The 21,309-nt window shown below is 33.4% G+C and overlaps 1 protein-coding gene across 1 annotated transcript; it reads right to left on the reverse strand.

Moving 5' to 3' along the window:
• Positions 1-5,403: 5,403 nt before the first annotated feature.
• Positions 5,404-17,692, reverse strand: LOC129259920 (uncharacterized). Its single transcript, XM_054898044.2, has 2 exons — positions 15,636-17,692; positions 5,404-5,816 (listed from the first exon to the last, which is right to left on the reverse strand). Exons 1-2 carry the CDS (start codon positions 15,867-15,869, stop codon positions 5,673-5,675), a joined length of 378 nt encoding a protein of 125 aa, XP_054754019.2. The 5' UTR covers positions 15,870-17,692; the 3' UTR covers positions 5,404-5,672.
• Positions 17,693-21,309: the final 3,617 nt, after the last annotated feature.

Genomic DNA, 21,309 nt, shown 5'->3' on the forward strand with positions numbered 1-21,309 from the left:
CTTGATTTAAAAGACTTTCTCATGAAATGATTGTTTGTTGCAACTATTTCTGTTACTTTGAGTGCCTTGCGGTGTATGAAAGCATATAGTTTATAAAAATTACTTTGATAGTACTTTCATATCTACTGCTGATCAGCTATACAGAGCGTTTCATGAAGAGTTTTGTCAGTGATTTTTACTGACTAATTTGCCCCCAGCCAATCAGATGCAAGCCCTTTCAGTAGCTTATAACATCTGTCAGTAATACTCACTCTTTACGAAACGCTCCCCAAAATATAGACAAGAGTGATGTTTCCGAAAAGTGGTCCATCACACGTTCTCAAGAAGAAATCAAAGATCAGAATAGGTTTTACCGTAGGTTTACTGTAATCTAACAATATAGTATAAGAAATATAAAGTTCAGAGATGAAATAGATACCTTTTCTCCTTACATTGCGAATTCGGGACAGAGATGAGGAACAAGTTTGATATCTTGCATTCGATGCTGAATAAACAAGATTGATAAGGCGGAAAACTCAGCTGTGAATACCGTGCTGAATTTTAAAGGTCAAGAGAGAAAGGTCTAATCCTGTAAAATTGTCAACAATTTCTTCTTCTTTTTTAGGCCAAACAGGTGTCGTTTATTCGAGAAACCGTATTTCATTAGCTTGATTACCATCCCCCTGTAGAGTTGAGCTCATTTTTAACCGAACTTTGTGAAATAAAAATCAAGACATGAGGACAATCTGTGCCCCCACTCCCCCCTTTTATCTCCCCTCTCTCCTTACTATATTTATCTCTCTATCACTATTTCTTTCGTTGTTTCTTTAACTCTCACTTCCCCCTCCCCTCTCTCTTCCATTACTATTTCTCTCTTCTCCTTTTTTCTCATGTTTTATCTTTGTTGCTATGCCACCCTTCCAATTTATGTAAACATTTCTTTATTGACACACGATTTCTCATTTCATTATCATGTTTATATTTTTCACTTGTTTTATCTATTTTTATCTCTTCTTTTCATTCGGTCTATATACATTCTAGATGTCATGCTGTATTACTCTTTATCACCCTCGATGTCCACTTTTCACCCTTTATTCCCTGCATCGATCTTTCTATCCATTATCCCCGCCCTCCCTCTCTCTATTCTTGGTTCTTCCCATCCTTTCTCCTGTTTTCCTTCTGTTAATTTTTCTTTCTTTCTTTCTTACATTTTATGTTGGTCTGTCTGTGTGCCCCTGTTCTTTGTGCCCTCCACTTATTTCTAGTTCTCTCCTTTTCTCTCCCTCCCTCTCCGGCGCTCCCCTCCCACTTCCTTGCTTCTTCTTCCCGATAAAACGCACTGATGGAAATGAAAATAAATCTCCCTTGAGTACACAACGCGATGACGTCACAGATTGATTTAGGAAGCTAGTGTTGACCCGTCTACATGTACATGTAGATCTACAATCGGACGCGACGGACGGTCTCTTATCGTAAATCTTTTTCGCCTTGTCAACTGCACTTATACTGAAGACGCATCAGCGAGTTTATTACTGTTATTATGTTACCTAGTAACGGATGCTTGCTGCATGCACTCCGCAACGTCTGTATATGATTCAATTTAGTAAGAATCTTTACGATTATTACATAAAGAAGAAAGTAAACTAAAAATAACGAAAATAAGTTTAAACACCACGATGCTTCGAAAAATTCCATCAAATTATTTTTCATGATTATGCTTCTGACACTGTACATGTACAGCTTAGGCTAGAATGCATTGCGCTGCCATATTCGAATGACTCACATTATCCATGTCAAAAAATCATAACTTATAATAAATGAACTTGAATATAAAATTTTGACGGATTTAACAGAGATGTATGAAAGTGTCGTCTATTCGACCGAAAGACAAAATGCAATAAACAAGTCGATAAGATTATAATGGTATTTCATTAAAATAATATGGGTATACGGCCGATATACGTATAGTCTAGACTATAAACACAAAATATTATTATTATTATTATTCAAAATGACGTCCATACTCAATTTGTTATTGTAAGCAGCACTTTTATATTCATTTCACAAATTTAACACATGCTGCATAGAGAAGTAGGGAATTGTATACTCTAACCATGCAGAGTTGACTTCTTCTTAATCCAACTTGAATAACTTTAAAGTGTGTATTCTAATATTGCTGACATAAAGCAGTTCCAGAATAATCTATTACAATATAATTGAGTGATAATGAGCAATAGATTGTTGAAGTATCATTCCTGTAAAAAGCATGCCAGGAAGAGTATTCATCAACAAACTCGATTAAAGAATGCATAGTTGGTTAACATTTAGTATGTGAAAGGGAGGAAACACTCGTATCTTGGCAACCTCGTTAAAACTCTGAAATCAAATAAAATTGGGGCGAATGACTAGGATAGAGTTTTTAGCATCACACAACGATCTATAAGTAAACATCATTTTTATCATAATAATGAATCGTTTTCTTAATGGATGAATCTACATCAGCGCCGTGCTGAAGACGGGTAAACTTTTAGCATTTTAGTGTTAATTGTTTAAACACATACAAAACGTGCTTAAAATAATTCTAGCATATAGGTTTTTTCTGTCTATAGGTAATTTTAATTCTTGGACCATTAGGCATTATGATTATGTAGAAGAAATATAAAATAATTTGTACGAGTAGAAAATTCAAGATTCATTTTTTTTTTCATTTATTAAAATTAATGGTCTAAAATGATTAAGGCAAGCCATCTCTCCTCTTCTCTTTCTGTTTTATTTTTTTCTCTCCCTCCCATTCTTCCTCTACCCCCTCTCTTTTTTTCTATCTTTCTGTTTCTTTGATATATTTCTATTTCTCTCTCTCCGGGGAGAGATATCATTACATGTGCATATCTCTCTCTCTCTCTCTGTCTTCTCTCTTCTATACATATCAATATGTTTTATGCCCTCTTTCCCTGTCGCTTTCTCTCTCATCATCACTCAGTTTTTTTCTTTTTCTAACCCACTCATGAAATCACCGCAACCAAGCCTGATAATAGGCCTACCAGATTTTCATTCGTGACCATATAGTGGTAACAATGCACCAGCATCGGGCAGAGTGTTGACTTGGACGCCAAAAAACAAACACAATTGTTCGTTTATTCACGTAGAGAGACCTGCCGATGTCGAATAGTTATTAGAAACGGACTTGATGTACAGACCTGGGCGCCTGCAAAATGACCAGTTCAATGTAACCCTTTAGTTAAAACACCACCCCCCATGGAGGTATAACAATTCTATAAACGTGCATCCCCATTGAGGTTTGGGGGCTAGGGGGTTTCCCAAATTCTAACAAACTTGTATTCTTTGATTACCGATTCAATTTTTTTTAATACACATCTTCGGATTTATGTATAATCGATTTGACATAATTTATAATCACACACAATCTATCCCATTCTTGGAAGAAACATAAATTGATTTTTTTTCCCGAAAATATTGCATCTACCCTTCAATAATTGTTTCTTCATTATATTCAATTATATATAATGCTTTTATCAATTTGCATAAATAATTTATGAGGTTTTTGACATATCATAGCGATCTACTTGTTCTTTGCCAACATGTATGTCATTAACAACCAGCTGATTGACGGGATATTCATAGAGGCGTATGACGTTGATAATGGTTTTGCATTGGGTCCATTTTAGAGGACATGTTTTAATTTATTAGAAGTAATCCCCCTGATATTCACAGCGGTCTATTGTTCTAGTGTCCTTTTTATTGAATTCACTTTTTACTTGTATTTGTCATAATTTGAAATGGTATTCAGATGGCTGTGGTTGTGACCTCCAAATATCTAAAAAATTCTGAACAAGGTCTGAAAGTTCGTTCTTCGGTATTATGATAATGGATATGCCGTGTAATCATGAGATAGAATGAAACTCACGCTCGTTGGTTGATACGTGATTGTTCAGCATTCACTGTTCATACAGAACTGTTTATGAAAGAATTTATGACACGAGCTCATGGACGCAACCTGTATATAGCTAACTCTAAGGGAACGCCATTTTTATTTAGGGAAACGTTAAAATTGGCTAGCTCTATATATCATTGATTATCAAGCGGATTCTACGAACGAATAGTTTTCTCTGAAATAGGAGTTTTTAATTCCTCACAGACCCTCTAAATGAAAAAGTCATTGCAAGTGTTTAATGTTGAAATTCCTACAATGAGAATCACAACAGAATAAAAACAGTAAGGAAATTAAACATATACCGTGTAAGTAAAAAAATTGATACCTCACAAATCTAATTTTTTAATGAAAAAATATATGTCATAAACACATAATCATTATATATGGCCTGAAAGAGTATATGTTATCCCAAATAATTTAATGCCATATGTGGTATATGTTAACGCTTTGATGATCAGGAGGCTTTTTTTGCAGTGATGTAAATTTCGATTTGCGCCAAAGTAAAGCATGACCGCAATGAATCCAGATGCCAATGATGTCACAATCCTACAATTTCAAATACAGCTTTTCAGTAATTGACATTATAACTGTTTAATAAACACTTTTTAGTATCAGCTCCCAAGTGAATTTAATTGAAAACAGATTTGCAAATATGTTTACTAACTCATGTAGGATTATGACATCATTGGCATCTGGATTCATTCATTGCATTCATGCCAAATCAAAATTTACATCACTGCAAAGAATACCTCCTGATCATCCAAGCGGTAACACCTAAAATATGGTATCACATTATTTGGGAGAAGATACTCTTTCCAGCCATATATAATTATTATGTGTTCATGGCTTATTTTTTTCGTAAATTGGGGATTTGTGAGGTGTCAAATTTTTTTTTGAACCACACGATATAGGCAAGAAATGCGATTTTTTGAATATTTTTGTAAACTTTGTATCGCAGAACCCAAACGTAAAAATAATTTCAAGTGCAAGTGTGCAAACTTTTTTTATTCACCTGATAGATCTTATTTAGTTATAAGATTTTTTTTTAAATCATGGTTACTTGTCAGATTCAACACTCATAACAAGGTCTAAAAAGACTTAAAGAACGAAAATATTCTCTGGACCGTGTGTAAAAGAAAATAAAGTTTTTCATTATCATGACAGTTTGTCGGGTGAGTGTTTCATAAAGTTGTCCGTAAGGTACGAGAACCTTTTTTAATAGTGACCCTTTCTAATCAATATTGATCCCGGCAACTGATTCAACAATAAAAATGACATAATGGGCCAAACTTTTTGAGGGGACCAGATATGGCGTATTGGGCACAAGTTATGTAAAGTTGCAAGAGAGCAAGCAAAAATTTTGATATTTTTTTCAAAATTCAAATTTTGTCATTATTCAGAAAGCAATATTGCATTTCACCTTTCTCTCCTTCCTTCCTTTTCTTTCCTTTTTTTTTTTTTTTTTTTTTTTTTGTCTTGGTCGTGAAAAATTGGAGGGGGGCAAGCACCCCAAGCCCCACATCCCATTTGTACGCCACTTGTCTGATGTATATCGTTTCCCACAGGAAAGGCCCAACACTCGCTGTAACTTTCGAACAACTTTATGAAACACCGGTTCATATTGCTCAAATTGTGCAGTGGATAGCCGAAAAATGTAAGGTAAATTTTGTAGTGTGTTGAGATCAAAACATTTAATTATACATGAACAGGTAGTTCCTAATGATTTAAGATGATTGGTTACCTACCCAGCACCTGAAGCATCTCCTCCTGAGATGTGATGACCTTCTTCCATCTGAGGACCACCTAAAGCAAACCTCTCAAGAAAGGAATCAGCCCTCCTCGTAGGCTCCTCGCCTCCGCCTCGGGTCACCCAACCTTTAATTACCTTCACAAAGAGAGAAAAGGGAAATTTGTTACCATGGAAACCACAAACGCGGAGATTCTAATAGATTGATGGGGAAGATACGTCCATCTGTTCATGTTATACCCATATGGGTTACAGTATATATTGTATTTGAGTGATAGACATTCATGACTCACAGTTTGCAATTTAAGCGGCATTTATAGATCATAACGTAATTTATAATCAAAACTGATGATATAACAGTAATATCTTGTGAAAGTGGTGAATATATTGAAAAATTGAAGGTTTCCATTGGTTTTATTTTCGTTAGGGTCGTTTCTGTTTCTTTGTGGAACTTTGGGACGTATATGACTTTTTTTTAAACACTTTGCCACTTTGTTTACGAATAGAAGATCATGAATAGTGGTGTTAGTTTTTCTGTTTTTTGTGAAAATATAAAATGTATTTTATTGAGTGAATGAGATTGATATAAAAATATTTCTCATGTTTTATGCATTACTCAATAAGTGATGGTTTTCCTCTAATCATCAAAGCTCAATATAAAATGATTGATATGTGTTTAAATTTTCATAATTGATCCCAATAGCTAACTAATCGGAATTACATGAAAGTAGTTGGTGTCATATTGATTTTTATTCGATTAATATAATTTAATTTTTACGAATAAATAATGAAAACAAAATACTATTTATACCAATCCAATCGAAATGCACTATGACCCTTGCTACGTTAATCAATAAAAAGGAATTAGTTTTGTTGATTAAATGCATTCAGTAAACTTGATTTTTTGTATTACACCGAAACCGCACTCTACCTCTGAAATACCTGTACCTATATACAGTAATTGCTGATTTTATTCCGAATTGTTCAGATTCGAAGTCAGCGTGCATGGTTTTCTGAGAAAATGGCAACTAATTTTCTCATCTGGGTTCGTTTATTATTTCCCCCAAGGGTCGCTCTCCAAACATGATAAATGAGAAAGTCGTCTTTGCTTTGCTTTAAAATCATATAGAAAACACATTGACAAGAAATTTACGAATGGTAATTGTCTTCACTTGTCAAAATAATTGCTCAATCAATCAAAATGTCTAAAATAATTTCGGTAAGGACCATTATCATATCCCATGACCTGTTGACAGTCTCATTGGATATTCACAGCTCAAGTCCTGTAATATACGGAGATCCTTATTGTGAAAGCGACGCCATTGTGAGTTCCCCTGAGCGGTGTATACACCCAATGATGTGCAAGGAAAGAGACAGTGCAAGTTGTGTATTCTAATTTGCCCATTACTGTTAATTAGGAATATCACTCATTATGCACACACCTGGTAGAGGTAGATGAAAGAATGACAATACTAACAATTCTCTGATGTTTTTAGAAACTACAGTTGCATTTTTCATGAATTCTTATTCACACGAATATATAGGTATAAAAGGTATTATGTTTACCTCTATAATTGACGTTATGGACACGATGTCACACAATAAAGGCATTGTTCTTCACTCAGAGTGCTCTCAACAATATTAATTTTGTGTTAATGATATTGAGGTAACCTTTTATGCAAATTTAGATATGTTCCCGACATTTTTCGATTTCGCGGCGCAATTTAGAACCATTTTTTTTCAGATAGATATTTAGATAGTCATTAAGAAGTTGTTACAATACTGAATTTTGTGAGTATTGATTTTCGTGTTGTTTGTTCATGTTAATTCTACAGATAATGTAAGTTATATACAATGAGATAACAATTTTTTTCTATTTCATGATTCATATAACCTAGCTCGATTAACCCCTCTGCAGCTAGCACTGTCCAAGAGCTATCATGGCTAGTGACCTATTATCCTAATGGCATGATTAAAATGCAATGGCAAATTGAGTCGAAACTCGATAGCAGATAAAGGGTGCATGGGGGTAACTGCTACCCCTTCTCTTTTCGCTTTTCCTCTTTCTCTTTCTCTATCTATCTATCCCCCTCTCTCTCTCTCGTTCCCTCCTTCCTATTCTCCTGCTTTTCCATCTTATTCTCCTTATAGCATCTGCAATTACGCATCATGTCCAATGCTAAACAGGCCTATGTTTTTTAAATTATGCATGAACACATGAAGTGTCTGTTTTTTCTTCTTCAATCAATACATTATTTCTTCTCTCTTTTTGCATTTCCGTGACATTAAGATATCATTCATCATGTCGTGATTTTATATGCGCCATTATAGAAATAGGGAATATTTATGTATAGCGTGTATACCATATTAACAAATGTAAAAAAAAAAAAAAAAATCCCTATCCACTGAAGTAACCCCTGACCATGCCATTGTGAAGTATAACACGATTCATGTTCTCTCGAACCGCCAATGCAAGATTAAGGTCTAATCGTATGCTATTCCTGAAATGGTTGTAATAGCGGTTTATGCAAATATTCTATACAATCCTTATCCCCCTAGGGTAAGTCGCTCTCCATCGACGCCATAGCTACGGTATAGCTCTCATTATTCAAAAAGCGTTATATAGCTAGAGTATTGTGCACTAGATGACACCAACCTTCTCCTATACCCAAGAGTTCTTCGTGCAGCTAACAATCACCAGCTTGTGATACACTGATTCTTTATCGTCTTGTTTTTGTAAGATGCCGCAAAACCCGCCGCATTCATCAATGATTAATATATACCTCCTATTGTTTAATGTATTTATATTACTTCGTTTATCACATTTGCACATTTAAACTTCCCTTTATTGTGTTGGATACTCACACTTTCTTTGAAACTCCCACTTTTTATGCAGTATTGTCCCAATACAATAACCTTCATAAAGAAATGACAGTATGATGTTTCCATTGTTGAATATCTAGGCCCGGATATTTGAAATTAGTGTAAAAGTATGAAATATTGAGGCATCAATGTATCGAAATCAAGCAGTTTGATGGCTTCTATATTGTACGTGTTTATTTTCTATCAAGTAGCTTCGCAATGAAACATGCCGAAAGAATTTGGTTTGTTGCCACCCCCCCCCAAAAAAAATAATAATAATGAATAAATAAAAATAATTAAAAGTAAATAAATAAATAAATCTGTAATTGGTTTATCTTTTATAATTGGCAAAAATTTAATCGGGATTTAAAAGTAATTTTTACCTTCAAAATTACCTAAGTTCAACTTGTCATTATATAACGACAGTCAATATGAGTCAAAACATTTTAATATCAGGGTGGTGATACACTTACGCCAAAATGGTCGGAAGTGGCTATCACCTCCATTGTCTTGTTTGTCGGACTGACGCCCGCTCAGACTGAATCCACATTTGGATGTGGTTTGAAGGCGCCTTCACGCCGTCGTCCCTCCTGCAAGGTACGTGTATCACCCCCAAGTGGACTCAGGCCGGTTTGACCACTGAACTAGAAATAGCGAGAAATCGTTATTGCTCACGAAAACTGGAGGGTTAACATACAAATTAATGCGGCTCATGTGACGTGAATAGACGACGTGAAACAGACTTATGTGTATGGGGGTGGGGGTGCTGTTCTCGTCAGTCCACTTTCGGCGTAAGGCGTGATAGCGTGAAGGCGGCTTCAGAGCCGGCGTCTGAGCCGTCCTCAAACACGACGCATGAGTATCAAGGGCCATACCTGTATTATCAATAAACTATTATCTTCAACTTCATTCGCTTGAAATAAATTTTCTATTATAAAAAAAAAATTACATGATATATTTCTTTAAAAAAAAAAATCACATTTGCAGTATTAAAAAAGATACAAAAACGATGTGTTGTTAATATTGAATATGTCCCGTCTTTTAAAGATATTACATGTTCAAATGAGGTAGTTAATTGGTTCACTCAAGCCAAGAATAAAACGATTGATCGATGATAATACGTAAACGATAACAATATCATATAATGCTTAATGTCAATTACTATTTAGGAAAACAGATTGTGATGATACATAACTGGATTGGCATTTAATATTGCATTTGTTATATGCTGACAAAAAACCTGCTAAAATTTATCATTTCATCCATATCAGATGTTCAGACAAGCTTTGCTTTTTATCGATCATATAACATGATTTTTTATGTAACATCCCATTTTATTGATGCATATTTTATGGGTCAGATTTTAATCCTAAATTCAATTAAATTCAAGGATATTTTGTCTCGACATCATATGGATGGATAGCCGCTGTCATTGTATATTGATAGATGAAATATCCTGAGGTAACAACGGCTTGCGTTATTATAAATCAGTATTGATGTCTTTACGCAAGCATGTTTGTTCGCCACTTTTTATTTTGTTCTTGTTCCCCCCTCTCTCTCTCTCTCTCTCTTCTCTCCCCTTTCTCCGTTTTCTTTTCTAATTTCTTCACTCTGAAGCTATAAACCATGCATCTCTTCAATTTACTTTCAAGGATTGATTACCAACATAATTTATGTATCTTCTTATCGTAGTTGCAATTTCCCCCCAAATAAATGTGTGTTAATAGGCATAAGGTTATTTTGTTGCATCTATCATGTCTATAAAATCGAATACATGTTTGTGAAGAGTAAGTTCAACTTAGCGCGAAAAACCACTTCCACGTTTATTCTAAGTGATCAAGCTTTTAGATAGTGGGTTCTTTTCGGACTCCCGACCCGAAAAAAAAAACTGAAAATGGAATAAAAATAGAATCGGTTATCTCCGCTTAGTTTTCTGTTTGTGCTATCTTAAGATGCTCGTTGTGCATTTTGATGTTTTTATAACACGTGGCGCCATGCTAATATTTTATCACCACTATCACCACCATCGTCACTATATACCACCACCACCACCACCATCATCATCATCTTCATCTTCCCCGGTACCAGGGGCGGCGGAACCGGGGGGGGGGGACAGGGGGCAAGTGCCCCCCCCCCCACCCAAAAAAATTCCAAAATGAAAACTGTTTTTCCCTTCAAAATAGTAGATGCCTTTTTTTTATGAAAAGTGCCCTTTTTTAAGTAAAACAATGCATTTTAGGTTAGTAAATTAAAAAAATGGCTCGCGCTTCGAGCTTGCATTAATTATTGTTTAGTATAAGGTGTTCGTCCTGTTCATGGTTACAAAAATGTATAGAATGTCCAGTTTTCAGGTTGGAATATCATCAAGTTTGGCCCGTGTTTTGCGCTCGCATAAATTATTGTTTATTAAGGTACTCATTCTGTTCCTGTTTACAAACAGTGCTTAGAATATCCACTTTTCAGGTTAGAAAACTACAATTTTCTTCCTCGCGCTTCGCACTCGCATCAATAATTGTTTAGTAAGATACTCATCCTGTTCATACAAAAATGCTGAGAATGTCCAGTTTTCAGGCTAGAATATTACACATTTTTGGTTCGTGTTTGGCGCTCGCACCAATTATTGTTTATTAAGGTAGTCATTCTGTTCCTTGATAAATAAAATGCCTAGAATGTCCATTTTTCTGATTAGAATATCACAAATGTTGGTGAGATGTGTAGCCCGTATCCTTTTCAAGTATTTTCCCGTATCACTAAATGCAGTATTTCAAAGGTTCCTTTTCTGATCAGTATATTGAAAATTTCAGGCTCGCACTTAGCGCTCGCGTTAATATTTTTGTTAGAGACATATCATTTTTTTTTCATGATTACAAAAACTGCTCGGAATGTTTACTTTCGTGTCTTATTACATGACATTTCCAAAAGTTTGAGCTCGTGATTCGCGCTCGCAACATCTCGCAAAAAATCACTTTTAACAGTAATTAGGTCCATAATTAACCAAAAAGCGAATTTAACAACTCCAGATTTGAAAAACTTCCAAACCTCTCGCTCGCTACGCTCGCTCGCGAAAAGAAAAGCTTTATATATATATATATATATCTCTTATCAATCAGAAATCACTTTAAATTTTTTTTTTAAACTTAATTACTATAAAATACACAACTTCTTCACACAGATGACAATCTCATGGTGAAAATATCCGTTTGCACCAAAATGCCATTTTGGGGCATATAAGTGCCCTTTATTGGCTTTTTCCCCCAAAACGAAAATTCGTTCCACCGCTCATGTTCGGTACCGACATCAAAGTCGCCGTCGAAGGTTCCCCCTCCCCTCTTTCTCACGCAAACTCACACCCATGCACACACACATAAAACACATACACTTTTTTTTTCTTTCTCCCCTTCCCTCTCCCTCTCTGTGTAAATTGTATACTCCTCTACATTTACTCCTCTTACACTCAAAACCTACCTTGATAAAATTCACTTTTGCTTTCTTCTTTCTATTCTAGGTGCAGTTATCATTATCTCTCTCCCTTTCTTCTGCCCCTCCCTTCTCTACCCCCCTCTCCCATCCCTCCACCCCCCCCCCTCTGTTTCTCATATCTACTTTCCTAAAACGTAATGTCCCTCTTTACATGGTTAAAGGAAGTTCTCACTAGAAATCGATGGAAATCCTTGACCTTTGCATAAAGAGTTTAAAGTGTCTTCAGTTCATATGGGTGTTATCCACACACTAACATAACCAGTGCTATAACTTAAAAACAACAACATGGCGCATCCGAAAGAATGATGCTTTTGTCTATACCATTTTAAATCTAATTGTAATAATTTCTGCAAAATACTTCAATCTCTATTTTTAATCAGAAATTTAGGAATCACACATTGATCTTAACGTTTAAGAGGGCAAGTTTTCTAATGTCAAATTTAGTTCATAAAATGAAAGCAAGTACTGCACGAGTCTGAAGCCTAAAGCATTGTAATATTTACAGTCAAATGGAACACGATATGAATCAAAATTAAAAGGAGGAAATTAACGCATTAAAAGTGTCTTCAGTTCATATGAATTACTTATTCCGCTTTTTAGTTGAATAAACTTTATTTCAGAATTTAAATTTAAGACACAATGATTAAAGGAAACATGTATAAAAGCCCCCCCCCCCCTAATAAAGAAAAATATTTAGCATGAATTATGGCGGTCAATATCGGACACGAGATATTGCCCATGTCGTATCTGGATCTCTCTTCCAATTTTCACCATATCCCCCCTCCCTACTACTTTATATCTTATTTTAACATCTCACCCTCTCTCTCTTTTGATTACCTCCTTTTATTCATATCTTCAAATTCCATTCCCCCTCTTCCCCTCTTTCTCCCCTTCTCTATCTCACAATAATATTTTGTTTCCCCATCTATCTCTCTCATTCCCTCTCTCTGTCTTCAGGTGATCAAGTATCGATGGTAGAACTTTGATTAAATCCAAGTCGCTCATGGCAATGTCATCACTTTTATCACCCTTTTAATTCTAGATCGCGGGTTATAAACATGAGAACCATGCATTGCGTTGCTAACTCAAAATGTTGTATCTCCTTACATTATTTAGGATATTAACACTTGCAATAAAATATGTTCTGGGGAAAAAGTGATTCAAGAACAGGCAATTAAATAATGATAGTGATTAGATTATTGTTTTCGCTTATTACTTATTTGCAATTGAATTTATCATATTTGGTTGCAAGTTTGCAAACCAGTCTGGTCTTATGTTGGATATACAATGGATATTAGGCAAGCATGATAATGATTAAACCCTTTTTACTATATATGTATACATAGTAAAAAGGGTTTAATTAATAAGCGTCATAATGAAACTATCAATCAATTAAAATATCAATAGGCTAACAATCGAGATCTTGGTATATATATATATAAGATTTCGATTGTTAGCATATTGATATTTTAATTGATTGATAGTTTCATTATGACGCTTATTGTATAAAGAGTGTCTATTAGCAAATTTAGTAATTTCAATTTCATATGCATTTACATAGTGACCCCAAAATCACAACTATAAATCTACATATGATATTTCAAAAATGTAGACAACACATGTGAATCTAAAAAGTGATTTACTTAATTTTCGAGGATCTGTGTTAAAAAAATATTGAGATTAATTTGACTTCGGTTTACATTGTGTAGATAATGAAAAAAATTGAAAAGAAACATACTCGAAACATTACTGAACCTAAGAATAAAAAAGTAATGGTGAATACACTGTCATGTGCAATATTCCCCTGAAAGGAGTATTGCATGGGTGGAAAATTACTTGAGTAGGATTAAGTACTTAGTTCAATTGTAAATAAGAAGACGAATTTTGTGTAAGTGTGTAAGTATAAGCATATCATGTGTGATGTGTGCATACTTAGGTGTACGATAAAGTATAAGTATTTGTTAAGCATAAGTTTTATAGGCATAATTAGGCTTATACATGAAGAAAAGTATTAGAAAAAAGTAAAAGTATAATCATTTCTTATCTATATCAGAAACTGTGTTTCATCTGGCTAGATAAATAATACAAAATAAACATATACATCAATTAGTGCAGGACGAGACATTTATGTAAATAAAATAATCTCTTAAGGCATAATTCAAACATTACCACATTTCTTTAAAATAATGGTTTTAATTATGATCTATATATGAAAATACGAACTAACATCGGTGGTATCAAAATTCGATGATTTGTATTTGTATTATTTGATCTGATGTTATTTCATTGACCAATAGGAAAACAAATACAACATTTAATAAAATACATCTTGAAATAAGATCACCATGTTCAGCCGAGTCATATAGCACAACTGTTCTTCCGATGGGTCAATTTATTCTGTTATTTACAAAAACCCTCATTGTAATAACTGGCTACCAAAAAGGAAAAATGTCTCAATCTCATTAAGAAGTGTTCCAAACTTTGCTCAGATAAAATGCAAAACAGATCGTTTTAGAAAAAGTGCAATACCATATTTCATTGATTTACTACATTCTGAATAAATTTTTACTTTCATAGCCTTGAAATCAACTCAAATTTTTGCCATTGTTTTAGTCTCCATTTCAATCCAATTAATATTTGTATTTTTAATTGTCTAATATTCATCACTTTTTAATATTGCATTTCCATAGTTTTTTCTTCATTCTATTTTATTATATTTAATGAAATTTTATGTACACTTGCTCTTTAATGATTATTCATTATCTATGTACATCACAAATCCTCACATGTACCGGTTTAAATTGTAATTGTTGCTTTTACCCATGTATCACTTGTGAACATTCTTATTGCAAACATGCTAATTTCAGCCTTCTGGTTGTGTAACATGATTGAATTGAAATTGAATTGTGAATTATTTACGTATAGAAAGGTTATCTTTTTTTTTCACATCATCAAGATACATTGTAGAGCTATGTGTTATAATACTGTACCCTTTTGTATTTTTTAAGTATTTCTGATTTTTTTTTCTATTGTAATTGTATTTTTTGATCAGATTGTGGAACATAAATTTAAACTTGAAATAAACTAGATGAATATCATTAACATTCCTTGTTGTTACTTTTTTATCATTAACAAGGGCTTGCGATTTATGTAAACTATAATTTGTCGATTTCTCATGTCAATTCAATTAACAATGATTTTATATTCTCTCCACTAGAACGGATTATTAAATTTTCACTTATAATAAAGAAATATTAACTGTATTTTGTATAAAGACAATCCGATGCATTTCATGAAAGGTTTCACCAACAGGTTTACTGCTTTGTTTTGTGTGTAATCTTCATTTGTGTGAGTACAATATAATGATCACTGATAAAAAGGGTGTAAGGTTGGGAGCCTATTAATTAACAAGCAATGCTTTTTAAGGTTTCCTCCAATAATTATCAATTTAGTTACTTGTTTTGCTTATGATTTGTAATTCAATATTTGTATTGAAGTTACTGAAATATCCTTTTATCATAATGATGTCATAATGTAAAAACTATTACATTTTTTGTACTGTTATTGTGGACATATTAAATGAAATTAAAGAATTAAAATGAATGTAAAAATTACCTGTAATGTTCCAACAATCCTTCCCATGGCGCTTGTTCTTCTACTCCTCTCATCATCATCTTCTCCATCAGCTGTACCTTCTTCGTGACCACCATCCATATCAGAATAATCACTCTCTCCTCCTCCTCCTCCTCCTCTATCATGTTCATTAGGGACCAACTCTTGCTGACTTGAGAAATTTTGAACATTCCCATCATCAGCCTGGTCTTTATCATCATCGTTTCCTTTCTCCATAATTTTTCTTGCTCAGTTCCAATCCAGATGAATATTATTGGTGATACACTCCCGCTAGCATCTTCCCGTCCAAAGAATACAAAATGATGGCGACTATATTTTATTAATCACTTGTCTTGCAGATGTTACGTATTCAGGGTTATTGCAAGATTACATCAGTCTTATCGACGTGCAGTCCTTTTACTTTTAGACATTAGATTTTCGATCAGTGTGATTTTAGCTATAGAAGAAGCATAATGTCTTTAAGCTTGAGAACCAGATTGACAGCTATTGACTATTGCGTACTGTGTCTCTGAAATGTTAGAAAATTTACCCACATTTCGATTCACTGATGGACAAGCCTTGTCCAGCAAACACCCTTGAACATTTTTCGAAATAGTTTAATTGCCAAATTCAATTGAAAAAGTACGTTGAAAAGGAAGCACGGAATTCATTTGTAAAGAGACAGACATCCATTTATAGTTCTTTTTTTAAGATGTCCTTTCAAACTTGATCCACTTGAAGAATAATATCGAGAAAAATGCATCATATAGCAATGACGACGCTGCCCTTTTCTGATTTCTAACAGCAAGGTATCAGCAAGTGTCAATTGCAAGTCTAAAGATAGTTCTCATCAACTGTCACCAAAAGAAAATAGCCGATTTGTCTTTATTCTCATTTTAACGGATTAGAACATCGATACAAGGCGATGATGGAGAGCGTTGCTAGGCAGGTGAATTAAAACAGGTTGCACGTAGATCTCCATCACTCCATGGCATGCATCCACCTGCAACCAAGAATGCATCCAGATAAATACAGATAGAATACAATTCACCTGCTTCTAAACTGCAGAGGAAGAGATGGTGAATTAATTCACAACATCCACCGTGAAATCACTTTCCTGTAAAAACACTCTTTTGCCTGGTGCTTTCCTCAGAGATCCTTACGATAGAAGATGAGGATGAGAAAGAATCCTTTATAATGGCGACTGAGATGGTTAAATTACAAGTGTAAGATTTAAACTAAGGTGGAGAATACATTATCAGGATACCCAGCTGATTGTAAGAAACTGATCAATTATTCATTTGCTCTTTAATATTCTATTATCTTGTGCAGAAGCAAGTCTGTCTGTTGCAATCTTATTGGTTGAATAATGTAAAACCAAGACCCAGAATTAATTTCGAAGCAGCATAAAACACTTTATATCTCGCAATGTCTATAAAAATGATCGTTTAAATTAAGAATTCAGAGCACGATATTTCCTTTTTTTTGGTTATGTCTTTAGTATCCGACATAGGTTAGATGATGCTTTATTTCAAAAGACGCTATCATTTCTAGATGGCTGATGAAATAATCATTACAAGAAGAAAATATGTGTGCCAAGATGATTCCTTCAAAAGTCACTTGGCAAAAATGCGAATCCTTTCAAGGGTCCATTTAACACGATGCGAAACGATATTTAACCAAAACACCTGTTAAACTTCACACCAAGATTGAAACAGAAATCCTCCTGAGTCCGATTACAAAATGGCCGCTGCAAGACTCTCAAAGATTCCGTGGCTCCAACCAATTTTCATATCCCACTTGTGCGTTTCATCAGATCATCTCCGATACTTTGCGTTTATCATCCTACCGATTGTATACCTAAAAACAAGTCTGCATCTTTGTGTTGGAGCAAGCGAACCGTTGCCGTCATATTGCCATAACAATGACTCTGACTGAAGGGACGGCAATGAGCACTGGTAAGAAATAACGCGATTCCTTTCGCTAAAAAGAAAATAGGGGGATTAGATGGGTTCTGGTTGTGATGGGGATGGTGATGATAATGATGATGGTGAAAATATGCCCTAACACGCAGTCTACTCTTAGCAGTAACCTCAGCTCCCCAGTCGTTTCACACACAGGCGTCAGCTGCAACTTTCCCCACGCTTTGATTGTAATCAGTGTTAGATATGAATGTAGTGATCTTATCCACCTGTTATAGTAAAATGAGCGTAAAAATCATATCTTACTGTATATTATTAGTGATTCTGCTTGACCTGACTGCCTTCATTACGGTATTGAATACATTTTTGCAAGTAAATTCACATGAAAATGTGATATCGTTTATTTAGGAATGAATTCATTATGTTGTCGATGAATCCGCATATATAAGAATGATTCAAAATCTTTATCAATATTATTTAAATGATAAGGGGTTTTTGATAAAGCTGAAGATTTTTTTTTATCATTTCTTAAATTGTATATAGCTTTTAGATACCGCCTAAGCTAACATTGTCAATCATTTTTTACCTTAAATCACATCACATTAAAGGTTAAAAGGTTTCACTTCATTTTATTATTCAGACTAAAAATCAAATATTGTAGAACCATTATACATTTATCAACATTTCTCTCATATGAATGGTATATCGAAATACGTGAGTAATACTTTTGAAATAGGAAAAAAAAAAGGTTTCAAGGTTACTTTTAAACCACTAGACTAGAGAAGAAATTGAGTATTCAAGAATCAATTGATGAATAAAAGTATACTATGTTTGGTTTAGATATTCTAAGTAATTCCATGGTAAATCATACATGTTCTCCATCTGCTCCACTGAAATTGTTAAAAGCCTGGCTGGGAGACTGGATTCGGAGATTGGCTCGCATCATCTCGCTACTTGGTTTAGGCGGGTATACATACACGCTTCAACGATTTGAGATATTTGCGCGTTGCTATGGACAACGGGAGCAAATCTAATTTGAATAGCAAGGAGGATTGCTGATTATGATCATCCCAGGGCGAACTCGTGACGTATGACTCAGTCGATCAGCGATGATGAGATGGGAGGAGAGATGAAAACGGGCCCTATGGAGGAGGGATCGAAGAGATGCAAGCTAGAAAATTAGACATCTAACACTGATGAATTTAGAAGGATCTATTTAAACAGAAGTGTAGTTGAATGGAAGATAAGTTTGAAGAAATTTGAAAGAAATTATACAAAGAAAGAACGACTTCAGTGCACTCTTAATTTTAGTAAAAGGTTAGGTGAATATAATTATGTTCGACTATCAACATTGTCAAAAGAACTAAATCATTTGTTAGCATGGTTAGAAACTACCACAGGACACATAATTTATTAACCATTTTTTTTTAGCTTGACCTACCGTTTTTTTAAATGTACATAGAAATAGAAACTTCAGATCTAGCAGGACCTGGAAGTATAGTCTTTCTCATCCTTTACATTACTTGAATATTTTACCACTCAATAGATTTCTACCAGATTTGGTGGCCTTTTCCAACATATTTACACCCGGCGTTTTTCAGATAATTACCTTTCGAAAGTATAGTTCTGAAACCCGACGTTGCTTGCTCCCACTTTTAGAACCCTGCAGCTTAGCTTCGAAGATTCAAAACATAACTATTTACAGCTTGCGAAACCTGTTGGGAGTCTTGAAACCTTTAGATATTTCATATTGTCCACCAACCATTGATCTAAAATGCAAAACAAAGTCTTCTTACATTACATCATTTTAAGTAGCCATTTTAGCTTGCCTAACTTTAAATACTGAAAGAAACAATCTCAATAGTCACGATATGTCATGTGCACGTATTTATTTTTTACATTTTGTTCTTATTTTTTGGTGAATTTTTAACATGGGTTTGCATAAACATGAAAAAGCTATAATCGGGGATGAAACTCCATTATGAGCCTTATATTGGTATACCACGGTTCACATTAATTATGATTATGGAATTTTGTTACGGTTAACAGTTTGCACAACATGCTATGGTAAATTTAAGTGATTTCATAAATCTAAAGCTTCATATAACATATATTATAGAAGGCCTATTTGTCTCATGACGATTATGACACCAGTAACTTTAATATTGTGATTGTAAATGCCACAGATACATGGTCAAAACCAATTCCATATTTCCCTTCAGAGCTAACCATCGTTCGTCCTATAGACGGTTTCGTTACTGTAAATGAAAGTATTCTGTATTATTAAAGAATATGGAAGACAATTACAGCTGTGGTGAGAGAAAGAGAAACGTAGCTGACTGGTTCTCTTCCTTTATGTGTCCTACATATTAAGATGTCGTAAAACAGTTGCCTTATAATTTTATATTAAAAAATCTGCTTCATGCCCAAAAGCCAGGTGTAAACGGTATGAAACTATGAGGCGCCGAATGTACCAATATTATATAGAACAATTATTTGTTATATAATCATTATTTATTAAATAATAACTATTATTTATATATAATTTACATTTTATTTGTAAATAACTACTATTATATAAAATATCATTTCTAATTATTTATATATAATTCCAAGTAATACTTCATTATTTGTAAATAATAATAGTTCGACATTCCATTATTTATAAATAATGATTATTTGTTTTTCATTATTTATAAATAATGATTATTTGTTTTTCATTATTTATAAATAATGATTACTTGTTTTTCATTATTTACAAATAATGATTATTTGTTTTTCATTATTTATAAATAATTATTATTTGTTTTTCATTATTTACAAATAATGATTATTTGTTTTTCATTATTTATAAATAATGATTATTTGTTTTTCATTATTTATAAATAATGATTATTTGTTTTTCATTATTTACAAATAATGATTATTTGTTTTTCATTATTTATAAATAATGATTATTTGTTTTTCATTATTTATAAATAATGATTATTTGTTTTTCATTATTTATAAATAATGATTATTTGTTTTTCATTATTTACAAATAATGATTATTTGTTTTTCATTATTTATAAATAATGATTATTTGTTTTTCATTATTTATAAATAATTTGTTGAGTTTTCCATTATTTATAAATAATGATTATTTGTTAAATAATGAAAACGTCTACTTCATTATTTATAAATAATCATTATTTAATGTTCGAGTTTTCCATTATTTATAAATAAAGATTATTTGTTAAATAATGAAATATCTACTTCATTATTTATAAATAATAATTTTGTTTCAATATCCCATTATTTATAAATAATCATTATTTATAAACAATTTTTACAGTTTGCCATTATATACAAATAACCATTATTTATTAAATAATGCCATTATTTATTAAATAATGCCATTATTTATTAAATAATGCCATTATTTATTAAATAATGGAAAACTCGCTATAACATGCAAATGTGGGACCGCCCATGATATGAATATTCATGATGCGATTTCCTTTTTCGTGATTTTTCTTCACAAATTTTTGTCCATTTCCTCTTCATAATGACATTTCTTGAAGCAATTTTCTAGGGATATGGTCTGATTGTAATATTCTTCATTTTCTATATAACTTCGTCTTCGTAGAAATATCAAAAAGTGTAATTTTATACGATTTTTCCTACAGTTCACAATCCCCATAGGCGCGCGTGTACTGTAGGGACAACCGGTGAATCGACGGAGTGCTCTTCATCGAAATACTACGTTGGTTGGT

The sequence above is a fragment of the Lytechinus pictus genome, unplaced genomic scaffold (assembly GCF_037042905.1).
Source record: "Lytechinus pictus isolate F3 Inbred unplaced genomic scaffold, Lp3.0 scaffold_19, whole genome shotgun sequence".
Taxonomy (NCBI): Eukaryota; Metazoa; Echinodermata; class Echinoidea; order Temnopleuroida; family Toxopneustidae; genus Lytechinus; species Lytechinus pictus.

Bases quoted from the DNA above. Each gene is read 5' to 3' on its own strand.
- LOC129259920 (XM_054898044.2), bottom strand. From the start codon at position 15,869: ATGGAGAAAGGAAACGATGATGATAAAGACCAGGCTGATGATGGGAAT. The intron at 5,817-15,635 runs GTAATTTTTACA...CTCTTTGTGAAG, and splicing joins GGATTGTTGGAACATTACAG to GTAATTAAAGGTTGGGTGAC.